The sequence below is a fragment of the Schistocerca serialis genome, chromosome 2 (assembly GCF_023864345.2).
Source record: "Schistocerca serialis cubense isolate TAMUIC-IGC-003099 chromosome 2, iqSchSeri2.2, whole genome shotgun sequence".
Classification (NCBI taxonomy): Eukaryota; Metazoa; Arthropoda; class Insecta; order Orthoptera; family Acrididae; genus Schistocerca; species Schistocerca serialis.
In genome coordinates, this window is record NC_064639.1 from 695,242,522 (window position 1) to 695,261,757 (window position 19,236).

Consider the following 19,236-nt stretch of genomic DNA (forward strand, 5'->3'; position numbering starts at 1 on the left):
TTTCTTTGGCTTCATTATTTTCGTCTTCGTCCATCTACTTTTGGAACTGCTGTCCCAATATCTATAGCGGTTCAGTAATAGGACTAAATACATTTTAAAGTACAGAGTCAGCTTCGAATTGCCTTTTTTGCAGCAATGCCAATTTCCTGCAGACATTTCTTCGAGATTTCAACGTTTGACTTTTAAAGGTAATCTTTTGTCGAATGGATATGAGAGGCATGTTGACAGCAGTGGTGTGAATTGTGTGTGAAATCTTATGGGACTTAACTGCTAAGGCCATCAGTCACTAAGCTTACACACTATTTAACCTAAATTATCCTAAGGACAAACACACACACCCATGCCCGAAGGAGGACTCGAACCTCCGCCGGGACAGCAGTGGTGAATCAACAACTGAACCGATTTCAAGTAATCACTGCTCACGAGTAATGGATGATGTAAAACAAGTTATGAAAAATAGAATGGCGTCATTCACATAGTCTATTTAAGAAGTGGGTCGGATCAGAACGGATTGGAACGGAATGAATCAGAATGGAACGAGTAGAAACATACCGGATTAGATCACCAATAATAAAACGTAACGAGGCAGAACACACAGGCCGCTTAAGAAAACAAAACAGATTGTCGCCAAAAATAAATGGAATGGGCCACTGTTTAGGAAAAATGAAATGAATGACCATTTTAAAAAAAATAAAACAGTTAACCATTTAAGGAAAAGGAACTGGTCGCTAGAATGGCCGAAACACACAGACAGTTTAAAGAAATGGAACGGATTGCCATTTAAAAAATAGCCAAACTGGTTACCATTTTAAAAAAGAAACAAGTGGGAACACAAAGTCCATTTAGAAAATGGAATAGACTGCCATTTAAAAAACGGACTGGGTCATTGTTGAAAAAAAAAACAGAATGGGTCAGAATATACAGATCATTTGTAAAAAAAACTGTATTGTCTCTTTAAATTTCACCTGTGTGCACATAACATCGAAAGAGAATGATGTACGATACATCCACATCTGTCTCATCATCCTAATCAGTAAACATTCTCGCTGATTTATACGCCTCAGTAAATTTTATCTGTCTCTGTGTAATGTGCTAACAACATTATAATACACTCCAAGACAACGACACACCAAGGATGGAGCCGGCCGCTGTGGCCGATCAATTCTAGGCGCTTCAGTCAGGAACCACGCGGCTGCTACGGTCGCAGGTTCGAATCCTGACTCGGGCATGGATGTGTGTGATGTCCTTAGGTTAGTTAGGTTTAAGTAGTTCTATGTCTAGGGGACTGATAACCTCAGATGTTAAGTCCTATGCACAGACCAACAAATAATTATAGTTTCTGAAAAATTGATGGTTTATTCAAGAGGAAGACGTTCACAAATTGAGCGAGTCAGTAATGTGTTGCTCCACCTCTTTCCCTTATGCAAGCACTTATTTCGTATGACACGGATTGATAGAGCTATTGGATGTCCTCCTGAGGTATATCTTGCCAAATTCTGCCCAATTGGCACGTTATATCGTAAAATCCAGAGATGGCTGGAGGGCCTGCCCCTAATGCTTCAAACGTTCTCAATTAGGGAGAGTTCTGGCAACCTTGCTGGAGGAGGCAGCGTTTGGCAAGCACGAAAGCAAGCAGGAGAAACTCTCGCTGTGTGCGGGAGGACATTATCTTGCTGAAATATAAGCCCAGGATGGCTTGCCATGAAGGGCAACAAAACAGGTCGTAGAATATCGTCGGTGTACCCACTGTGCTGTAAGGGAGCCGTGGAAGACAACTAAAGGAGCCCTGCTATGAAAAGAAGTGGTACGCCAGATCACCATTCCTGGTCGTCGGGCCGTATGGCGGGCGACAGTCAGATTGGTATACCACCGCTGTCTGTGGCGTCTCCAGATATGTATTCGGCCTGGATTCATGTTGACTGGAGTAGAGTTGTCTTCAGTGCTGAGTCCTACTTCGTACTGAGCACAGATGACCAGCAAAGACGTATCTGGAGATGTCCTGGACAGCCCGCCATCGGCTCGATAACCAGGACTGATAGTATGGGAAGCCAGTTTATTTCATAGCAGGGCCCCTTTGGTTGTCATCCGCGGCAACTATACAGCACAATGGCACGTCGACAATATTCTACATTACGTTTTGGTACGCGTCATGGCAAGTCATCCTAGGCCTACATTTCAGCAAGTTAATGCCCATCCGCATACAGCGAGAGTTTCTACTCCCTCTCTTTGTGCTTACCAAATCCTACCTAGGCCAGCAACGCCGCTGGATCTACCCCCCCCCCCCCCCCGTCTCCCACCAAATTAAGAACGTTTGGAACATTGTGGGCAATGCCGTCGGACTATCTCGGGATTTTCACAATGTAACGCGTCAATTGGATACAAAATTTGGCATGAATTCCCGCACGAGACATCCAACAACCCTATCAATCAGTGCCAAGCCGAATAACTGCTTGCGTAAGCGCCAGAGGTGGACCAATAAATTACTGACCTGCTCATTTAGAGAACCTCTTTAACCTGAACAAATCATCGAATTTTTCTGAAACTATAATTATTTGTTTGTCTATACGTGTAAATTACATCTACCGATTTCCGTCCCATCCGGGTAATTCCCTCGTGGTGTTTCTTTTTTTGTCTTACAGTACGTATTATACACTGAAGAGCCAAGGAAAATGGTAACCTGCCTAATATCGTGTAGGGCCCTTGCCAGCTCGCAGAAGTGCCGCAACACGACGTGGTATGGACTCAATTAATGTCTGAAGTAGTGCTGGAAGGAACTGACAGCACGAATGCTGCAGAGAAGTCCATAAATCCGTAAGAGGGGATGGAGATTTCTTCTGTACAGCGAGTTGCAAGACATCCCAGGTATGCTCAATAATGTTCATGTCTGGGGAGTTGGGTGGCCAGCGGAAGTATTTAATCTCGGAAGAGTGTTCCTGGAGCCACTCAGTAGCAATTCTGGACGTGTGGAGTGTCGAATTGTCCTGCTGGAATTGCCCAAGTCCGTCGGAACGCACAATGGAAATGAACGAATACAGGTGGCCAGACAGGATGCTTACGTAAGTGTCATCTGTCAGAGTCGTATCCAGACGTATCAGGGGTCCCATATCACTCCAACTGCACACGCCCCACACCGTTACAGATCCTCTACCAGCTTGAACAGTCCCCTGCTGACATGCAGGGTCCATGGATTCATGAGGTTCTCTCCATACCCGTACACGTCCATCCGGTCGATACAATTTGAAACGAGACTCGTCCGACCAGACAACATGTTTCCAGTCATCAACAGTCCAATGCTGGTATTGGCGGTCTCAGGCGAGACGTAATGTTTTGTGGCGTGCAGTCATCAAGGGTACACGAGTGAGCCTTCGGCTCCGGAAGCCCATATCGATGATGTTTCGTTGAACAGTTCGCACGTTGACACTTGTTGATGGCCCAGCACTGAAATCTGCAACAATTTGCGGAAGGGTTGCACTTCTGTCACGGTGAACGATTCTCTTCAGTCGTTGTCGGTCCCGTTCTTGCAGGATCTTTTTCGGCCGCAGCGATGTCGGAGATTTGAAGTTTTACCATATTCCTGATATTCACTATACACTCGTTAAATGGTCGTACGGAAAATCCCCACTTCGTCGCTACCTCGGAGATGCTGTGTCCCATCGCTTGTGTGCCGACTATAACACCACGTTCAAACTCACTTAATATTGATAACCTGCCAGTTTAGCAGCAGTAACCCATCTATCAACAGCCCCAGACACTTGTTGTCTTATGTAAGTGTTGCCGACCGCAGCGCCGTATTCTGCCTGTTTACATATTTCTGTATTTGAAATACACATGCCTATACCAGTTTCTTTGGCGCTTCACTTTAGATGCAATCGAAGGAACACAGTTTTCCCTCAGTAGCTGATACCGAATGCGCTGTGGGCACAAATCTTGATTTCGTTAAGTCTCTACTTGCTTTTGTCTGTTGTAAAAAATTTCAGTTTGCCAGATTTAGATTGCTTAGTCAGCATCATAATGAGACTTGCAAACATCTGTGGATGCTTATTGCCGCAATCTCCTAGCATCTGATATTTAGCCTAGTCGTGATTTAGTTATCCGGAGGATAACGACATTCACCTTCTCAATTGACCCCATCCTCAATTGTATCTGGGAGGGGGAGGGGGGGGAGGGAGGGGTGTTAATGGCAGTCACCCACAACATTGCTGTAATGTGATCATGTGACTTGTCGGAAACAGTCAAAATTATTTAGGACATGCTAAGTGATGTAAGGGAGGCCAAGCTAAGATGTCTACATAATCTTACCCAGGGTAATTGTCGTCACTATATGGAGCTGTATCAACTATTACTTTTTTGCCAGCTTAGCACTGTCTCTATAAGATGACAGACATTTTCTACTGGAAGATAAAATTTGCACCCCACCTAGAAGTCGCTATAATGTTTGCCTGGCCTTGAGAGCATGGCAACCTTCGTTTCTTAACTATGTGATTGTGTGGTACAACGTTCCAGTATGCTATTTCATCAATCAAATGGTTCCACCATCTTGGATTTTTTTTAATTTTCTGCTATAACCTCTATTGTAGATTCACCATTTTGGATTTTGGTTGACTGTTTGATTTTAATATTAGGCTGTGAGTGGTTGGAGAGGGAAGGTGCTGCAAATCCCAACTGGGATAGTTTGGCCATCTTGGTAATTTTCCATTAGCGCAATTAGGTTAGTTCTGCTATTTTGAATGTCGATTGATTGGAGACGAGAGGGAAAGGAAAAATGCAGAATGACTTGATGATGTTACTGATAAAGATGATGTCACTGGTAAAATTTATTACATCACTGAGAACGAGGGTCTGACTCATGATATCATTGCCCTGTATTTAGACAAGTGGTGAAGTTCTTCTCATGTGTTATTCATCTACATCTACATCTACATCCATACTCCGCAAGCCACCTGACGGTGTGTGGCGGAGGGTACCTTGAGTACCTCTATCGGTTCTCCCTTCTATTCCAGCTCGTATTTCGATTCCCGGCGGGGTCAGGGATTTTCTCTGCCTCGTGATGACTGGGTGTTGTGTGCTGTCCTTAGGTTAGTTAGGTTTAAGTAGTTCTAAGTTCTAGGGGACTGATGACCATAGATGTTAAGTCCTATAGTGCTCAGAGCCATTTGAAACAGCTCGTATTGTTCGTGGAAAGGATTGTCGGTATGCCTCTGTGTGGGCTCTAATCTCTCTGATTTTATCCTCATGGTCTCTTCGCGAGATATACGTAGGGGGGAGCAATATACTGCTTGACTCCTCGGTGAAGGTATGTTCTCGAAACTTCAACAAAAGCCCGTACCGAGCTACTGAGCGTCTCTCCTGCAGAGTCTTCCACTGGAGTTTATCTATCATCTCTGTAACGCTTTCGCGATTACTAAATGATCTTGTAACGAAGCGCGCTGCTCTCCGTTGGATCTTCTCTATCTCTTCTATCAACCCTAACTGGTACGGATCCCACACTGCTGAGCAGTATTCAAGCAGTGGGCGAACAAGCGTACTGTAACCTACTTCCTTTGTTTTCGGATTGCATTTCCTTAGGATTCTTCCAATGAATCTCAGTCTGGCATCTGCTTTACCGACGATCAAATTTATATGATTATTATTATTATTATTATTATTATTATTATTTCGTTTGGCATCAAGGATACATTACTTGAATTGAACAGCAATGATGTTACTGGTAACACAATATGCATATACTACAAATAAAATAGATTACATTCATTTATGGTAATAAAAGTCTTAGATTAGATCGATAAATCAATAATATACATATGGATAAAAACACTAGGATGAGTTACATGTAAAAGAAAAATGTGGTTTTTATAAACAGTAATATTGACAAACAGAGCTTGAAGTTGTAATAAAAACTACAGGTTAATATCTAAAGTATCCAGGCAGGAGATTGCTTCCTCAGAGACCTCATGTATGCTGGTCAGAGTTCCAGCATTTTTCCGTAGGGGACACTCTGTGACTATGTGGTATATTGTTTGTCGTTGGTGTCCGCAGTCACACTTGGCACTTTCAGCGATTCCTCACTTATGCTTCAAGTCCTGGCATCTTCCGTGGTTGGTGCGTACGCGATTTAGGGTGGCTCACGACCTCCTAGGTAAGTGGAATCCAGGAGGGACTCGTGTAGGATCAGCAATGAGACCTGCAGAATCGGGATTGGCTGCGTACCATTCTTCCCGCCATGCTGTTTCTGGTTGGAATCCTTCAGAAGTAAGCCTTTTTCCAAGTCTCCAGGAGGGTTTCCTGGACTTAAGACGTTGCCTTTGAGTGGCAGTCCTGGTGTAGCGGTAACTCGGGATTCTTGGAGCATTTCTCCCGTTCCCTTTTCAACGCTGCTTGACGTCGTAACTTCGGTGGTGCAATATAAGACAGAACAGGTAGCCATTCTGTGGGTGTGAATTTTATTGTCCCGGATACGCTTCTCATGGCTACATTCAGCTGCGTGTCTACCATGGCTGTATGGGCGCTGTTTAGCCATACTGGGCTGCAATATTCCCCAACAGAGTATACAAGTGAGAGGGCAGTTGTTTTGAGTACTGATGCCTTAGCTCCCCAGCTTGTTCCGGAGAGTTTGTGTAATACATTGTTTCTGGTTCTCATTTTTAAAGCTGTTTCAGTTAGGTGTTTTCTATACGTTAGCGAACGATCCAAGGTCACACCGAGATATTTTGGGAATGGGTTATATAACAGAAACTGATTTCTAAAGGAAATTTGCGGTTTATAGCGAGCATGCCTATTACTCAGATGGAAGGTGGAGGATTCAGTTTTATTTCTGTTTACTTTGAGTCGCCATCCATTAAAAAATTCATCTAGAATTCGCAGATCCTGAGTGAGAGTCATTTCTGAAGTTGTAAAATCGTTAGCCTGCGTCACCAAGGCTATGTCATCGGCATAGATAAATGTTCTTGCTTCCGTTTCTGGCAAGTCAGCGACATATAAATTGAAAAGTAGGGGGGGCCAATACTGATCCTTGTGGTAGTCCGTCATTTAAATTGTATACCTTGCTTACTTGACCTTTTAGGTGAACTTGGAATTTCCTGTTTATGATCATTCCATTTTAAATCACTCCTAATGCGTACTCCCTGATAATTTATGGAATTAACTGCTTCCAGTTTCTGACCCGCTATTTTGTAGCTAAATGATAAGGGATCTATCTTTCTTTGTATTCGCAGCACATTACACTTGTCTACATTGAGATTCAATTGCCATTCCCAGCACCATGCGTCAATTCGCTGCAGATCCTCCTGCATTTCAGTACAATTTTCCATTGTTACAACCTCTCGAGACACCACAGCATCATCTGCCAAAAGCCTCAGCGAACTTCCGATTTCATCCACAAGGTCATTTATGTATATTGTGAATAGCAACGGTCCTATGACACTCCCCTGCGTCACACCTGAAATCACTCTTACTTCGGAAGACTTCTCTCCATTGAGAATGACATGCTGCGTTCTGTTATCTAGGAACTCTTCAATCCAATCACACAATTGGTCTGATTGTCCATATGCTCTTACTTTGTTCATTAAACGACTGTGGGAAACTGTATCGAACGCCTTGCGGAAGTCAAGAAACCGGCATCTACCTGTGAACCCGTGTCTATGGCCCTCTGAGTCTCGTGAACGAATAGCGCGAGTTGGGTTTCACACGACCGTCTTTTTCGAAACCCATGCTGATTCCTACAGAGTAGGTTTCTAGCCTCCAGAAAAGTCATTATACTCGAACTTAATACGTGTTCCAAAATTCTACAACTGATCGACGTTAGAGATATAGGTCTATAGTTCTGCACATCTGCTCGACGTCCCTTCTTGAAAACGGGGATGACCTGTGCCCTTTTCCAATCCTTTGGAAAATGGTCCAGATTTTTCACTGCCTTCCTACTGATGTATAATGTTCTTCTCAGTACACTAGTGTTCTGGAATGAAATTTGAGCTTCAACCGGTAATCTTTAGTATCTTTCTCTAATAACTGAAGCCAAAGGTCTTGCTGCAGAGGTAACACCAGTTCCAGTCATATCACCTAGGTTAAGCGCTGTTGGGCTTGTCAAGCACTTGGATGGGTCACAGTCCCGGTCTGCCGGGTGCTGTAGGCGAGCGTGGTGCACTCAGCCCTTGTGAAGCCAATTGAGAAGTAGCGGCTCTGGTCACTAAAAGTGACAACGGCTGGGAGAGCGGCGTGCTGACCACACGCCCCTCCATATCCGCATCCAGTGACATCTAAAGGCAGAGGATGACACGGCGGTCGGTCGGTACCGTTGGGCCTTACGAGACATGTTTGGACGGGGTTTCTAATAACTAAAACAATAATTTTAAATACTGAATTTGCATTTTGGTATTAATTTTATGGTTTATTCAGTCTGTTCATGGACTATATTCCCTTGAAGTGGCTAACATTCCTTGTTCCAGATTTGTCAACGTCACACTCAAGCGTAAGGCTACTAACTAGAAAAACACATCTATTCGTAAAAAGGATAGAGATATGATCCTGACATCTCTTCATATGAAGTATCGTAGTAAAAACTTAAAGAAGGTAGTGTCTACATGCTACGCAAACTGGTAATTGTCATTACCTTTTATACAGCTGTGAGGCATTTTAGAAGAATCTATTTATGAAACACTGTGGTTACTGAAAATGTTAACTGGTTAGCACATTAGTGAATTACGTTCAAGCTACTCAAAGACTTCATGGTTACTGTTGCGGGAAAAAAAGAAACTGCGTGACCCGCTGCTAACGGAATCAAATAGGAAATCATTGCAGCGGTGTCAACTAGGATTCACACACTAGAGGAAGTCTGTTAGAAAAGTCATAACGATGTTCTTATGTGAACGTCAAAGGATTTGACTCATCGTTTTGCTTGCTGTAATTCAATATATAAACGCCGACAGACAGCTTGAGAAATTCGTTCTGAACCATTTAGAATCAGAGGAGTAAACGGTTGTGAAATAGGGTGTTTATTGCACAACATCCCAGTCTACAAACTGCACGGTCGAACGGTCTGTTTTCTCTATAACGTTTGTTATGCTCTTTCGAACCACAAGTTCAGCACCAATTTCTTCCTTTTCAACAATCTGAAGGAGAACAGAGGGTAAATGCTGCTGTGTACCACTAGTCAAGGGGGTTAGGCCCAGGGACGTGTGACATGAAACACAAAATTTGATTGCCCGCCTCGCCTGATGCCTGGAAAATGATGGGCTTATTGCGAAAAAATTACCGTATGTCTGCGCAATATTGAAAGTAAGTTTTAAGAATATATATGCATTAGTATACGAGTACGTCTGAAAAAAAGCTGTAATTTCACTTTCGAAGTACGAATCGTTAATTCATCAATGTATACTTAGGAAGTTCGCCTCGTTAGTTGAGAGATCTGCGCGTCTAACTGCCATGCCCGGGTTCGCTTCCCGCTAGGGTCGGAGATCTCCTCTATTTGTTGACTGGGTGTGGTGTTGCCCTCATCATCATTTTATAACCATCGACACGCACGCCGCCCAGTGTGGCGTCAACTGAAAAGACTTGTTTCTAGGCGGCAGAACTTCTCCAATTGGGAACTTCCGGTCATGAATACCTTAAATTATTTTATTTCATACACTTAGAAATTTCTGACATCAGGAGAGAAATAACTACCCATACCTAGAGAAGACAGAAAAAAAGCATTTGGGTTATCCACAACAGCAAGTCAATAACATCAAATATCGCATGTTTTCAGATCACGCTACATTGAGTGATGTGCTCAAGGGATTCGGCATGGAAAGCATCAATTTTAACCTGCCACCATTTGCCTGTCGAAATTATAGAAACGCTTTTAGTTTTGGTGATGGACGATCCGAAATAAGCTTTGATGAAACTTGTGCAAATATCGTGAAATGAAAAGAAATGTTGTAATGGACAATAAAAGTCGGCTACTATTTGTCGTCGAAGTCATGGGGATTCAGTGGCTTCCGAATATAGAATATCAGAAATATGCTAAGACTTTTCAGTTGGTTTTCTAGGTATAGGATAATACCATGGCTTCTTAAAACTTCGTAAAACTCCTGTATTTCCACGTAATAGTCTAGACGTTCCCAGCTGAGTAATGCTCTAATGGCAGTTAGGAGGGGCATGGTGCGTAGTGTTGTTAGAATTGCGTGACTTGTATTAAATAGACCAGTGCAGAATTCCAACTACGCAAAGATCGTTCGCAACGTCGACCAACAACGTCGATTGTAGCAACGGTCATGCGACTTTTTGACCACACTGTAAGACTTCAGGAGAGGTAGAAAAGAAAATCGAAAAACAGGAACTGAGCTGCGGAAGAAGGAAACGAAGCAGACTGCGCAAAAGAAATATGTAACAAAATGTTTCAGGAAAATGGAAACAACGGGCTAAATATGACCTCTATCAAAAGAAGAGAAAGATGACGAAACTTTCCTCATTAGGGACAAGCAACAAGGTACCAGTCGGGAATGCTACACAGTTTCTGAATCAGGTAGACTGCAAACATAAGGAACTCAGAATCTACCCTTATAAATTAACAATTGCAACCATTCTTGGTCCTGTGGATTGGATTCACTACAACCTAATCAGGTGACTACTAGGAAGCCTTCCAGATCAAATTCGAAATTGAAACTTCCTGGCAGATTAGAACTGTGTGCCGGACCGAGACTCGAACTCGGGACGTTTGCCTTTCGCGGGCAAGTGCTCTACCAACTGAGCTACTCACGCACGATTCACGACTGGCGGAAGTAAAATTGTGAGGATGGGTAGTTCAGTTGGTGGAGCACTTGCCAGCGAAAGGCAAAGGTCCCGGGTTCGAGTCTCGGTCCGGCACACAGTTCTAATTTGCCAGGAAGTTTCAAAACCTACGCACACTCCGCGGCAAAATTTCGTTCTGGAAATTCGAAATCTCTGTACTTGTGGAGTGCAGAGAGTGCTCTACAAACGACAACAGTCCAGTACTTTGTTGTACGCTCCTTTCTATATGATTAATGCTCACAACCGATAGCAGCTTATACATGTTACGTTTCTACGATCCCACAGCAATCATTGCAACCTTACATTTTCTGCTTTCTGATAGCTTACAAGGTCACCTTTCCTTATTAAATATGCGAAAGTATTTAAAGTGATATGACCTTGGATCAGAGCAGAAACTCATCACACTCAGTGATTTTATTTTGCAGAATAGAACAATACAAAGCATTCTCAACTAAGTTCGGGAGTATCTCGAAACTAGTTATCAATATCTCATTGACAGTTGAATAGAAAAACCATTTCTGGAGACATTTATGCTTCGAGGTGTGTTAATATACCTACTCACATAACATATACTTCTAGCATTATTTTAAACTATGGGAACGATTCGAAAAATGCCATTGCACGTTTAGATTCAATAAGCGTCTATGTGCATGTGAATATGGTTTGAAAACTGACGGCACTGTCTTTTAAATACATGTAATTTCCCGCTTGTAGCTTCAGTCTGCATCGTCCACTAGGAAATTTATGTGTTTGGTTGATTTGGGGAAGGACCCAAAGACCAAGGTCATCTGTCCCATCGGGTTAGGAAATGATGAGGGAGAAAGTCGGTCGTGCCCTTTCAAAGGAACCATCCCGGCATTTGCCTGAAGCGATTTAGGGAAATCACGGAGAACCTGAATCAAGGTGGCCGGAGGCGGGTTTGAACCGTCATCCTTCCGAATGCGAGTCCAGTGTGCTAACCACTGCGCCACCTCGCTCGGTGAAATTTGTGTGCGAATATGCTTTCAAACTGACGTCACTGTCTTTTTAATGCATACAGTTCTCCATATGCAGGTTCAGCTCACATCACCCACTAAGAAATGTTACCTCTATGTTTCAGAGCGGACTCATCTCATCGCTGACGTATCTGTTTTCCTGGATCAGTGGCGTTGTATTTGGATGGTTGTCGCAGACGTTGCGAGCCAAAGGCATTCTCTCACATCTCACGTGCTACCGGCTCTTCAATGGAATAAGTAAACATTTATGTAGTCTGTATGGAGTCAAATTTTCAAATGTGTGTATGACGACCTTTTCATATGAAGACAGCTGTTACAACGCTATACTTACCTACTGCCGACCAGTGTGGTCGAGCGGTTCTAGGCGCTTCAGTCTGGAACCTCGCGACCGTTGCGGTCGCAGGCTAGGTTCCTGCCTCGGGCATGGATGTGTGTGATGTCCTGAGGTTAGTTATGTTTCAGTAGTTCTAAGTTCTAGGGGACTGATGACCTCAGATGTTAAGTCCCATAGTGCCCAGAGCCATTTAAACCATTATTAAACTTACCGACTTTTCCTGCTGGCGAAAATATTTTATAAAACACGTTGTGTAAAACGAAAATTCCATCATCTCCAGTAACTTACGTTTCTGTCCAAATCTGTACGTGCTATAATTTTTGGCGTGACATAGTTCCACAAAGATATATGACAGACAAAGTCTTATGTTCAGTAACTTTTCATATGATTTGTTTTAAATTAAATCACATATCTACACATCCTGCTCACATTTATTTAAATGTATGATAGTGGCTATGTAACTCATCATTATGTATATTTTATATGAGGGTATTCGGAAAATAAGGTCTGATCGGGCATGAAATGGAAAATACAGTAAAAATCCGATGAAGCTTTGCAGAGATGCGTTGGGCAATGTCTCTAGCATACCTGTCTATCGCGTCACGTCGCTTTTTTCAGTTCTGACGGCACAGTGAGCACATAAAGATTTCTAGAAAATAGTGTCTCCGGCAAGTATGAGTGCCTGGTGAATGATTTCGCCTGAATTCATGCAACCCACATAACATAAGTGAAAATTCTCGACCGCACTCTGCAGGGGCAATGAAGACGCCCCTGCAGCGTTTTCGATGGAAAGTCTTTAATCACCCACCATGAAGCCCGTAGTTGGCTCCCCTCAGTTTCAACTCCGCTCACATGAGCCGCTGGCTATGAAGACGACATTTTGGCACAGACAACGAGTTGCAAACCAGTGTAGAGAATTGTGGAAAGCACAGGCGGTTGCCTTCTGCGACGAGGATATTGGAAAATTGGTACAACGCTGCGGCAAATGTCTAAGTCGGATCCGCTGTGTATAGAAGTAGCTGGAAAGTGTAGCAAACTGTTACAAATAAAACATTTTTGATTTTCGCGGTGGTTTCCGTTTCGTGACCGATCGGACCTTACTTTCCGAACAGCCCTCGTAGTATGTAAACAATAACGCATATCTGTCATGTTTTTTAGTCGGTAAGATTTGTTTGAATGAGCGCAATGGGACAGCTAATTGTGGGTTTTCCTTTTATTACACTACTGGCCATTAAAATTGCTACACCACGAAGATGACGTGCAACAGACGCGAAATTTAACCGACAGGAAGAAGATGCTGTGATATGCAAATTATTAGCTTTTCAGAACATTCACACAAGGATGGCGCCGGTGGCGACACCTACAACGTGCTGACATGAGGGAAGTTTCCAACCGATATCTCATACACAAACAGCAGTTGACCGGCTTGCCTGGTGAAACATTGTTGTGATGCCTCATGTAGGGAGGAGAAATGCGTACCATCATGTTTCCGACTTTGATAAAGGTCGGATTGTAGCCTATCGCGATTGCGGTTTATCGTATCACGACATTGCTGCTCGCGTTGGCCGAGATCCAATGACTGTTAGCAGAATATGGAATCGGTAGGTTCAGGTGGGTAATACAGAACGCCGTGCTGGACCCCAACGGCCTCGTATCACTAGCAGTCGAGATGACAGGCATCTTATCCGCACGGCTGTAACGGATCGTGCAGCCACGTCTCGATCCCTGAGTCAACAGATGGAGACGTTTGCAAGACAACAACCATCTGCACGATCAGTTCGACGACGTTTGCAGCAGCATGGACTATCTGCTCGGAGACCGTGGTTGTGGTTACCCTTGACGCTGCACCACAGACAGGAGCGTCTGCAATGGTGTACTCAACGACGAACCTGGGTGCACGAATGGCAAAACGTCATTTTTTCGGATGAATCCAGGTTCTGTTTACAGCATCATGACGGTCGCATCCGTGTTTGGCGACATCACGGTGAACGCACGTTGGAAGCGTGTATTCGTCATCGCCATATTGGCGTGATGGCATGGGGTGCCATTGGTTACACGTCTGGGTCACCTCTTGTTCACATTGACGGCACTTTGAACAGTGGATGCTACATTTCAGATGTGTTACGACCCGTGGCTCTACACGTCATTTGATCTCTGCGAAACCCTACATTTCAGCAGGATAATACACGACCGCATGTTGCAGGTTCTGTACGGGCCTTTTTGGATACAGAAAATGTTCGACTGCTGCCCCGGCCAGCACATTCTCCAGATCTCTCACCAATTGAAAACGTCTGGTCAATGATGGCCGAGCAGCTGGCTCGTCACAATACCCCTGTCACTACTCTTAATGAACTGTGGTATCGTGTTGAAGCTGTATGGGCAGCTGTACCTGTACACGCCATCCAACTTCTGTTTGATTCAGTGCCCAGATGTATATAGGCCGTTATTACGGCCAGAGGTGGTAGTTCTGGGTAGTGATTTCTCAGGATCTATGCACCCAAATTGCGTGAAAAGTAATCACATGTCAGTTCTAGTACAAGGATGGGCATGTCATTTGGCAAATGTATGTTGAGCATATGCTATCGGCACTGTTTAGGGATAATAACTTTACTGATTCGTGTGTAGCTTGTACACTCCTGGAAATGGAAAAAAGAACACATTGACACCGGTGTGTCAGACCCACCATACTTGCTCCGGACACTGCGAGAGGGCTGTACAAGCAATGATCACACGCACGGCACAGCGGACACACCAGGAACCGCGGTGTTGGCCGTCGAATGGCGCTAGCTGCGCAGCATTTGTGCACCGCCGCCGTCAGTGTCAGCCAGTTTGCCGTGGCATACGGAGCTCCATCGCAGTCTTTAACACTGGTAGCATGCCGCGACAGCGTGGACGTGAACCGTATGTGCAGTTGACGGACTTTGAGCGAGAGCGTATAGTGGGCATGCGGGAGGCCGGGTGGACGTACTGCCGAATTGCTCAACACGTGGGGCGTGAGGTCTCCACAGTACATCGATGTTGTCGCCAGTGGTCGGCGGAAGGTGCACGTGCCCGTCAACCTGGGACCGGACCGCAGCGACGCACGGATGCACGCCAAGACCGTAGGATCATACGCAGTGCCGTAGGGGACCGCACCGCCACTTCCCAGCAAATTAGGGACACTGTTGCTCCTGGGGTATCGGCGAGGACCATTGGCAACCGTCTCCATGAAGCTGGGCTACGGTCCCGCACACCGTTAGGCCGTCTTCCGCTCACGCCCCAACATCGTGCAGCCCGCCTCCAGTGGTGTCGCGACAGGCGTGAATGGAGGGACGAATGGAGACGTGTCGTCTTCAGCGATGAGAGTCGCTTCTGCCTTGGTGCCAATGATGGTCGTATGCGTGTTTGGCGCCGTGCAGGTGAGCGCCACAATCAGGATTGCATACGACCGAGGCACACAGGGCCAACACCCGGCATCATGGTGTGGGGAGCGATCTCCTACACTGGCCGTACACCACTGGTGATCGTCGAGGGGACACTGAATAGTGCACGGTACATCCAAACCGTCATCGAACCCATCGTTCTACCATTCCTAGACCGGCAAGGGAACCTGCTGTTCCAACAGGACAATGCACGTCCGCATGTATCCCGTGCCACCCAACGTGCTCTAGAAGGTGTAAGTCAACTACCCTGGCCAGCAAGATCTCCGGATCTTTCCCCCATTGAGCATGTTTGGGACTGGATGAAGCGTCGTCTCACGCGGTCTGCACGTCCAGCACGAACGCTGGTCCAACTGAGGCGCCAGGTGGAAATGGCATGGCAAGCCGTTCCACAGGACTACATCCAGCATCTCTACGATCGTCTCCATGGGAGAATAGCAGCCTGCATTGCTGCGAAAGGTGGATATACACTGTACTAGTGCCGACATTGTGCATGCTCTGTTGCCTGTGTCTATGTGCCTGTGGTTCTGTCAGTGTGATCATGTGATGTATCTGACCCCAGGAATGTGTCAATAAAGTTTCCCCTTCCTGGGACAATGAATTCACGGTGTTGTTATTTCAATTTCCAGGAGTGTAGATGTTTCCTGAAGAAGACTTTACAATCCTATAATTACTTATAATAAGACATTGCTGTACCTGTGCAGCGTATCACACAGTTTGGCTTAAGTAAAATGGTGATGCTGCATCGGTTAACGAGCTCCTTTTGGTTTCAGCTAGCATCGGTGCAGCTGCGTGCCTGGTGGCGATAACCCTGGTCGAGTGCCAGACTCAGGTTATCGTGGTCCTCCTCGTACTGGTGCTGGTGGCCAACAGCGGTCTCTACGGAGGCAGCTACCTCAACCACGTTGACCTGGCTCGGAACTTCGCTGGAACGATTGCTGGGATTTTGCACTTGCTCATGAATTCCACCGGGATTTTCACACCACTTGTCATCGGAGCTCTGACGAAAGGAAACGTGAGTATTTGTACTAATCTGTGGTCTTGTATACGAAAAGCGACCCTTTGTGAGCAACTAAATTGTAAGTGAAGTGAATGTCGAACGACTAGGGCCTCCCATCGGGTAACACGTTCGCCGGGTGGAAGTCTTTCGAATTGACGCCACTTAGGCGACTTGCGCGTCGATGGGGATGAAATAATGATGATTAGGACAACACAACACCCAGCCCCTGAGCGGAGAAAATCTCCAACCGAGCCGGGAATCGAACCCGGGCCCTTAGGATTGACACTCAGCTACCGGGGGGAGGACAATTGTAAGTGGTATCGTACTCTATGGCGTGCCCTTGAGTTATTCTCGTTTTAAAGCAATTTATGCCTCTGTACCTTAGAATAAAGTGGTTATTTTTCTTAAAGTGTTGTGGAATCCTCTAAATTTTGTTATTGGTCCTGTTTACTGCAGACAGATATACTGTGCATTTACCGTGTGGTCTTTATGTCCCAACTCCACGGAGCAGCTACGGGTCAGACGAGACTGCTTCTTTGAAGAAACTTGTTTTTTTGTTGCCAAAGGTTTACCTCTCTTTCCCTTGGATGACTTCACTGTAGTGGTTTTCACATTTGACTTGGTTGATGACGAAGCGTTAGGTCGTGGAACAATGCATCTATGGCAATGCTTCGGGATTTTTTAATAATAGAAAATGATAGAAACTACTCTCGTAATACTACCATAGAGCTAAAAAGAGAGAGAGAGAGAGAGAGAGAGAGAAAGAAAGAAAGAAAGGGACTGTAATATTATGTTCACGTTCCTGTGAGGAATTATATTCTGTTCACGTTCCTGTGAGAAATTATACCTTATTTTGTTTGCAAAAAGTTGGTCAAATAATTCGTGCTGCACTAATTTCACACCACACTGCTAGTTTCGGATCATGCAGAAGCTCTTTGTGTAACTGACGAGCATTTTAACTACTCGATCGTCGAGTGTTCTGCCAGTTCACGTACCCCGATGAATACATCCACACTTCATACAAGGATCATTTCAGGATTGACCTCTCTATCAAACACAGAGTGCGATAGGCAGCTGCAGTACTGATGTCGACCAACAATATCTGAATCTATCAGTCTACGGCTCTACGCACTAACAGTGTGAAAGTTATCAGATTGCATATCTGCACAGCTGTGTTAGCAGACGCTACTGAGACAGCAGTGTGAAACCCTAAATGTTACAACGATTTTATGGGACTTCCGTCTGAAACCGATACGGCGTCCGCTGCTGTCAGACGCCCGGTGAGCGTTAGCGGTGGTCATTGCCCTCCTCCCCGGTACTTTTCCACTCGCAATGCTGGGCAGAGCTTGCGGCGTACCTGAAGCACCCTATATAATACTTGTACTGTAATGATTCGATTCCTATAAAATGAAATTCGTTTTCAAGACAGTATCAGAAACTAATGGTCGCAAAGTGGCCACTTCTCATAAATTTTATTAGTTGCTGAAATATATTGCCTTCTGTAATTAGGCCCATCTAGCATTGCGTGTCTACGAGAAGCTGTGTGGTCTACATGAAAGTCTGTCTTTAACCGTGGTGATATTACCGCTGCGTAATTTCTTCTGCCACAGATCATATGATATGAACGAGAATCGCTGGTTAAAGGTACTTCTGAAAATTTCCCTTAGGCAGCGGTTGATATGGACCTGTGTTCACTGGGAGGATAAATTCCTGTCAGATCTGAAACCGAATGTCGCTGACAATGTATTTCCCTCGTCTTCTATCCCCGTCGGCTTGAATTTTTCTGAGGCCACTGTTCTTACACAGAGTTACATTACTGCGACTGTTATACGATTCCTTGAAGAAACAGTGCGCGTTGATAACCAACAAATCGGGTAACTTTATTCCCGATATTGCCATGGACACGTGCAAACGCCATAGCTCGCTTTTTCCAGTCTGTCTTGTTGGCCCATCTTACTGAGGTGGCTCAGCTCTTCATTACCATGACTTAGCCGGCAAAGAACGGTCACTTGAATGCCTGGTAATGTGTCAGAGTCGCCAAAGTTCCCTGCCAGCTGGCAGCACTGCATCCAGCTTTCAAATGCGAAGCACTGCAGGCGAGAACAGTAGTCTTCTATACAGCTGTGATAACAATGAGGCGTTATCATAGAGACGTATACAAAATTGCGTTACGTGATTGGACGAAGAAGACGCGTGAAGTAGCCGGACCAAGCCCACTGCAGCTGTCAGCGATCTCCTTCCATAAACTCTACTGCTGTTGCGCGCCATTAGCCGGCTGGGTGATTTCTACGACTGACCACAACCTCAGGTTAGTTTCGCAGATATTTTGACGGATCCGATCTGCCCATCTAAGGTCGACGATTTTCACTTAGGTGCAGGCCTTACCTGTCGGATCTACACTACTGGCCATTAAAATTGCTACTCCAAGAAGAAATGATGATGATAAAGGGGTATTGATTGGACAAATATATTATACTACAGCTGACATGTGATTACATTTTCACGCAATTTGGGTGCACAGATCCTGAGAAATCAGTACCCAGAACAACCACCTCTGGCAGTAATAACTGCCTTGATACGCCTGGGCATTGAGTGAAACAGAGCTTGGATGGCGTGTACAGGTACAGCTGCCCATGCAGCTTCAACACGATACCACAGTTCATCAAGAGTAGTGACTGGCGTATTGCGACGAGCCAGTTGCTCGGCCACCACTGACCAGACGTT

At 45.0% G+C, this 19,236-nt stretch overlaps 1 protein-coding gene across 1 annotated transcript in view; it reads left to right on the plus strand.

The window, feature by feature from the left end:
* The window catches only part of LOC126456339 (sialin-like), a 136,775-nt gene that overhangs the window by 86,908 nt on the left and 30,631 nt on the right, over positions 1–19,236 (plus strand). Inside the window, exons 7-8 of the mRNA XM_050092092.1 lie at positions 11,864–11,996; positions 16,286–16,527. Coding sequence (XP_049948049.1) covers positions 11,864–11,996; positions 16,286–16,527 — 375 coding nt within the window. The remainder of the gene's footprint in view (positions 1–11,863; positions 11,997–16,285; positions 16,528–19,236) is intronic.